This window comes from Neophocaena asiaeorientalis, unplaced genomic scaffold, assembly GCF_003031525.2.
Source record: "Neophocaena asiaeorientalis asiaeorientalis breed wild unplaced genomic scaffold, Neophocaena_asiaeorientalis_V1.1 scaffold59, whole genome shotgun sequence".
Classification (NCBI taxonomy): domain Eukaryota; kingdom Metazoa; phylum Chordata; class Mammalia; order Artiodactyla; family Phocoenidae; genus Neophocaena; species Neophocaena asiaeorientalis.
Window position 1 is genome coordinate 9,151,795 of NW_020174268.1, and position 7,103 is coordinate 9,158,897.

At 44.1% G+C, this 7,103-nt stretch overlaps 1 protein-coding gene across 1 annotated transcript in view; it reads left to right on the top strand.

The window, feature by feature from the left end:
* FOXO1 (forkhead box O1) overlaps window positions 1-5,889 on the top strand; it is a gene marked incomplete at its 5' end in the record, with an annotated part of 91,434 nt that extends 85,545 nt beyond the window's left edge. Inside the window, 2 exons of the mRNA XM_024755636.1 lie at window positions 672-2,027; window positions 2,501-5,889. Of these exons, the coding sequence (XP_024611404.1) occupies window positions 672-2,009 (1,338 nt within the window). The remainder of the gene's footprint in view (window positions 1-671; window positions 2,028-2,500) is intronic.
* Between the last annotated feature and the right edge of the window lie 1,214 nt (window positions 5,890-7,103).

Below are 7,103 nucleotides of genomic sequence, written 5' to 3' on the forward strand. Positions count from 1 at the left end.
TCTTCCTTTCTTTTCTTCCTTCCTTCCTTTCTCTCTCGTTTTTTTTGGCAGTTCAACTTTCTAAAATTAAACAACAACAGCCCAGTTGTCCTTATATTCACCTATATCTGCCTAATGGACTTTAAGGATGTAAATGAATCTACGTCTTACTAGTTTTCAGGCTTTTAATTCTTGACTAAGAATATATCCTGCTTCTTTTCTCTCCTTTCCGTGACCACGTGGGCCCCATAATATAAAACTTCTCACTTTGTGTAAGTGGCAAATGTGCCATCCAAAGAGAATTTGCAGTAGTTCTAGGCGTGATAGAGTGGAAAGGGGTTTTGATAGCACTTTGTTGTGGAGTGCTATTTGCATAGCAAATCCAAGTGGTTTAAAAACCAGTTCCTGTAATTTCCCTGCAAAATAGAGCTATGTAAAAGAAGGTGTTTATAATAATGCTCATTTAACTTTGTCCCGTCGTTAAATTAAGACACAGATACTGTTTTTAAGATAACGATACTGTTTTTCCTTTACTGATTTGAGCTCTCACGTAGTGACTGTACAGGTTGAAATCTATACCGTAAACTCTTTCAAAACTTGACTTGTCTTCCATGTGATACGTGTCTGTATCGAATAGTGGGTTTTCCAATTGGAGGAGTATTGTATTTCTAACATGGTGTTTTGCTTTACAGAATTCAATTCGTCATAATCTGTCCCTACACAGCAAGTTTATTCGCGTGCAGAATGAAGGAACTGGGAAAAGTTCCTGGTGGATGCTTAATCCAGAGGGAGGCAAGAGTGGGAAATCCCCCAGGAGAAGAGCCGCCTCCATGGACAACAACAGTAAATTTGCTAAGAGCCGAGGCCGAGCTGCCAAGAAAAAAGCATCCCTCCAGTCTGGCCAGGAGGGTGCCGGGGACAGCCCAGGATCTCAGTTTTCTAAGTGGCCTGCAAGCCCTGGCTCTCACAGCAATGATGACTTTGATAACTGGAGTACATTTCGCCCTCGAACTAGCTCGAACGCTAGTACTATTAGTGGGAGGCTTTCTCCCATTATGACTGAACAGGATGATCTTGGAGACGGGGATGTGCATTCTATGGTGTACCCACCGTCTGCTGCAAAGATGGCTTCTACCCTGCCCAGTCTGTCTGAGATAAGCAGTCCCGAGAACATGGAAAACCTTTTGGATAATCTCAACCTTCTCTCATCACCCACGTCATTAACTGTTTCAACCCAGTCTTCACCGGGCACCATGATGCAGCAGACGCCATGCTACTCGTTTGCGCCGCCAAACACCAGTCTGAATTCACCCAGCCCAAACTACCAAAAATACACGTACGGCCAGTCCAGCATGAGCCCTTTGCCCCAGATGCCTATGCAAACGCTTCAGGACAGCAAATCGAGTTACGGAGGCATGAGTCAGTATAACTGTGCACCGGGACTCTTGAAGGAGTTACTTACTTCCGACTCTCCTCCCCATAATGACATTATGACACCAGTTGATCCTGGGGTGGCTCAACCCAGCAGCCGAGTCCTTGGCCAGAATGTGTTGATGGGCCCTAATTCGGTCATGCCAGCCTATGGCAGCCAGGCATCTCATAACAAAATGATGAACCCCAGCTCCCACAGCCACCCTGGACACGCTCAGTCGACGTCTGCGGTTAACGGGCGTGCCTTGCCCCACGCGGTGAACACCATGCCCCACACCTCGGGTCTGAGCCGCTTGGCCCCAGTGAAGACAGCTTTACAAGTGCCTCTGCCCCACCCCATGCAGATGAATGCCCTGGGGGGCTACTCCTCCGTGAGCAGCTGCAATGGCTATGGCAGGATGGGCATTCTCCACCAGGAGAAGCTCCCAAGTGACTTGGACGGCATGTTTATCGAGCGCTTGGACTGTGACATGGAGTCCATCATCCGGAACGACCTCATGGATGGAGATACGTTGGATTTTAACTTTGACAATGTGTTGCCCAACCAAAGCTTCCCACACAGTGTCAAGACGACAACACACAGCTGGGTGTCAGGCTGAGAGCGAGCGAGTGAGCAGGTAAGAGCACCCCGATATCAAAAGACCTTCTGAGAGCAGGACTTAGAAGAGAGGAACCCAGTACCTTGCCTTGTGTCTTCCATGGTCGGGGATTTTTGGATGGCAGCTGGCCGCCCCTTGCCGAGAGGCACCTTTTATCATTCATTCTCCACCCCTTTCGCAGCTTATAAATTTTCCTTTGGAGCTTAAACGTAAGGAAGCTTTTCCTCTAACTGCTTTAGAGAGTTTCTTTCGACAGACTAGATGGCTGCATCTTTTTAGCAACTCTTCAATAAGTGAACCCATTTGATACAAATCAAATGCTGAAGGGTTTTTTAAAGTGGAATTTTCTCCCACCGAATGATTTCAGAGCTGTTTGAGAAAGTCCAGCCCCCCCTGCAAGCATGTCTGTCACCCTGATATGTTGAGTTGAATTGATTTTAATTTGGCTGTATATTCAATGAGTGTGTGTGTGTGTGTGTTTTCTTTCCTAGGCTACACTTAAAAGTACTTCAGATTGTCTGACAGCAGGAACTGAGAGAAGCAGTCCAAAGATGTCCTTCACCCTACCTTTTCGTTTTCTTGATTAAAAAAAAAAAAGAAAAAAAGTGTTTCTTTTTTCCTTTCGTCAGACTTGGCAGCGAAGACACTTTTCCTGTACAGGATGTTTGCCCGATGTTTGCAGGTTACGTGCTGCTGTAGATAAGGACTGTGCCATTGGAAATTTCATTACAATGAAGTGCCAAACTCACTACACCATATAATTGCAGAAAAGACTTGGATCCTGGTGTGCTTTCAAGTTTTGTATATAAGCCGTAGCTACAGAATTGTATTTGTGTGCATTTTTGTTTTTTTAAATATTCATTTGGTCCAAGGAAAGTTTCTACTCTTTTTGTAATACTGTGATGGTCTCATGTCCTTGATAAGTTAAACTTTTGTTTGTACGACCTGTGTTCTGCTGAACTGATGAATGACAAAGAACCAAGCTCTCCATTCTGCACCTCCACGGAACAGCTCTGGACCTGTTCACATTGCCACATAATTCACAGGAGAACCAGTAGCCTGTTGTCCGTCTGCTGAATTAATGGACTTATCAAAACTCTTTTGGGAAAAAAAAAAAAGAATAGAAAATAGGTTAAACGCCAGCCTTGTACAAGTCTTTTCTATTTCTTTTTTGTTTGTTTTGTTTGTTTATTTTGTTATTTGCAAATTTGTACAAACACTTAAATGGTTCTAATTTCCAGATGAATGATTTTTGATGTTATTGTTGGGACTTGAGATCATTTTTGGAATAGATATTGAACTGTAATGTTTTCTTAAAACTAGAGTCTACTTTGTTACATAGTCTGCTTGTAAATTTGTGGAATCCCAGATATTTGAAGCAGCATCCGTAATTTTCATTTTGTATTTCTAACTGGATTAGTACTAATTTTATACGTGCTTAACTGGTTTGTACACTTTGGGATGCTACGTGGTGACGTTTCTGACTAATCTTTCAATCACTGTAACTAGTACTTGCACACTCAACATTTCTGGCCCTATCTTGGCAGGAGAGTGATGTATAGTTATGAACATTTTGTGTTTCACGTTTAGGAGAACTTGATATGTTTTTATGTATGCGTTTTTAAAAAATTCCATCTGCTTCTACTATCCTGTGAATTAAGCATACCACACAGCATTGACTCTGCTGACGGATGCCTGTATGCTCTTTGTTGCAAATACTCCTGGCGGGGGGCCTCGTAATATTTGTAGATCAGAAGGGGAGATCCACCTCTAAAACAGTGCTCCTTTCTCAAGCTGGGGGTTTTGATCAACTTAACCGTTTTGAGTTGAGCTTCAGCAAAAGTTTTCCCTCGTAATACTGTGCTCTTCCTGGTCTAGGTGGAGGTTGGTTCTGTAGCTCTGCCTTGAAGAATCAGGTCCACACTCATGCTTCATCCCTCTTTCCCTCTGTCCTTGGGCTACTTGGCACCCTGTGGAAGGCCAAGTCGAAGCGGGGAATTTTTAAGTGGCACTCAAGTGATTTTTAGAATGTTTTGTGTTCATGAGTGCAGGTGGCTACCAAATGGAATAGAACTTGCTTAAAAATCGGGGCAATGAATTTGAAAACCAACAGACCAGCTGTAAGTGGTATATTTGAATTTATTTTAAAAAGCCTTAGCGTAAGTTAAGAATTGGAGAGTTTCTTCTGCCTTTAGCAACGCCAATTATAATTCTGATCATTATGTTGTAATATTGATACTTTCCAATTACCTGTACTGACAGACCAAGTTAATCGGCTTTGCGTGCCATTTAATCCATCGGTGTGTTCAAGTCCTGTGGAACGCCGAGAATCCGCACCATGAAAGGAACAGGTGCACAAAAACGCTCGTCCGGCCTTCTTGAGAAGGCTCTGATCTCTGTGAACCCAGCCCACTTCACACTTGCTGTGTCTTGCCTGTGAGTTGCGTCTCTGTTGGCTTGGTTTTTCCTCCGTGTTTAACAAGAACATAGGTGTTCTGATGGCGCTCTCCTCCAGGAGACAGGCTCTACTGTAAGCTCCCACAGTGACTTCTGTGCTTCTGAAAATTCATTAAACAGCCGCCTCTCTAGCCATCTTCATTGTTGGCCGCTCCAAAATAAGTCTGGTCATAGAAACCCTAGTTCTTCTGAGCAGTGCCTCCTGCACATGTGCTAGAGCTCGCTGGAGCCAGAGTACTCGTGTTCCCCTCTGGGCCGTGTTCCCCTCTGGGCCCACCTGCCACCACTCCCCGCCTCCCAGGCATCACGCGGTGAGACTCCCCACCGCCCTGTTCATTGAAGAGGCAACCTAGCTACAAATCACTGTTAAAATCTTACTACTTCGTAGGGTGACTTTTAAAAAGATGTTGCTTCCTCTTGAGTCTGTGTAAATATCTTTTTTTTTTTCCTTCAAATTTTTCTTTGTGTTGAAATTCTAACAGGAATCCTGGGTAGCTCTCCGGGGTACAGTGAAGTCCAGTGAAAGGCACCTTGTCTATTTTGAAAACAAAACATTATGTGACCTCTAGTAATTCTTTTTCTGTAAGAATACTGACTTTCTGGAGTAATGAGTATATCAGTTATTGTACATGATTGCTTTGTGAAATGTGCAAATGATATCACCTATGCAGCCTTGTTTGATTTATTTCCTCTGGTTTGTACTGTTATTAAAAGCATATTGTATTATAGAGCTATTCAGATATTTTAAATATAAAGTATTGTTCCCGTAATATAGACGTATGGAATATATTTAGGTCATAGATGTGTTACTTGGAAAGTTCTGCTTTGACAAACTGACAAAGTCTAAATTAATTAGCAAATGTTGTACCCCAGTGAGCAGTAAATCAGTGAAACATCATCCCCAAAAGAGGAGAAGAGACACTTAAAATGGAAACAGTTCCCCCCAAATATATGATTCGGACCCGTTCAGCTGCTGGATATATGTTATCAGTCCTCCCCTCCCACCCACCATTCCCCAACCCCCAACTGGAAATTCTTACATTCAGCTCCTAAGAGTTCTTAATTTATAACTGACTTTTAAACAAGAAGTTTCTCTTGTGGTTTTAGTTTGGGAGTAACCATTCAGTAAAAGTTGCAGTGTGGTTTATGCAAACAGAACAGCCTAGCATTACTCTTGGCCTCCTCCCTGACGGGGGCGGGGGGCTGACAGCCTGGCAGCGTGGCCAGGTGCGGCCACGTCCATCCCGTCGGGACGCAGTCACTCCCGCCCACATTTCACTACTGGAGTTTAGTACCAGGTTCCACGTTCCCGTTCCCATACTCTCTGAGAAGTGCCTGATGATGCTGATGTACTTACAGACACAAGAACAATCTTTGCTGTTACTGTATAAAGCCATAAATGTACATAAATTATGTTTAAATGGTTTGGTGTCATTCTTTTCTAGTTGTGCAGAATAAGCTCTTTATTAGGTTTATGGGTTTTTTTTTCATGTTTTGCTCTCACGTGAGTTCAAACCTTGTCAGCCACGGTGCCACGGTTTATTCAAATCTGGTATTTCTTTGGGGGGGGGTGGTGGAAACAGTCCCTCTGGGACCAAACTATCATCCCCAAGAACTGAAGAGCAAGTAGACTCCCTGGTAACAAACCACCCTGAAGCACTTCATCTGTGGAGCACCTGACACTACATCTGGCACAGAAATGACCAGGCATATGAGATCTCGTGTTGGAATAGGTGGGGCTGAAGGTAGAAACACCTGGGGAGGGCCCTGGCTAGGAGGTCAGCGAGCAGGGATGGGTGGTGTGGTGGGAGCAGTGGCTTCCCAAGGCCACATGAAGGGGGCGTTGTGCCTTCCACTCAGTGGCTGCAGGTTGAGGTTTCTTTGTTTGCTTTTTTTTTCAGAAAATGCCCGAGGAATGAGCTGGGATTAGATTAATGATGTTACTAAATCCAGGATTAAAACCAGGATTAAGTCCCGTCTCTCCATGCTTCTGGCTCTTTTGCTAGGCAAGGGGACATCCAAATGAGTTGGAGTAGGAAAAAGGAAATAGGTCATTCTAATGTTTGTCTGTGTAGACACTGGAAGATCAGTCCAGCTTTCAGAGTTTTCGTTTTTTCCTTACTTCCTTTCAGCAATGGAACCCTTGCTTTAAAAGACACGATAGTCAGAAGTCCAGAGTGTGGAACAGATAAGAGCATCTACCCCCAGACCTGGGTCTTGTGCATAGGTCACTTTGAAAAGTGATCTAGTCAAATGCAGAAAAACGCCTTGATTGCACCACCAGAACTCAAACCAGCAGGCTCCTTTCAAAACCCTCTGTACGTATACATAAAATCACGCAGCTGATGTCATTCATTAAGACCAGTTCCCATGTTTTAACATCAGTTGATAAGAGGAAGCAACACAGTGGGAAGCGACAGATCCCATGGTTGGAGCTCTATGGTTAACATGGAGGGAGAAACTTCCTTCCTCGGACAGTATCTAGGCCCCTGCTGTGACCAGAGACTGACAGATTGTCTCTTGACCTGTGGACCTGCCACACTGAAGGACTCTGCCTTGGCTATTGTTCTCCACGTTGGAGCTGACCTACTGTAACAGTGATGGCGCTGGTTAAACTTATACCCGTTGGTGTGGTTA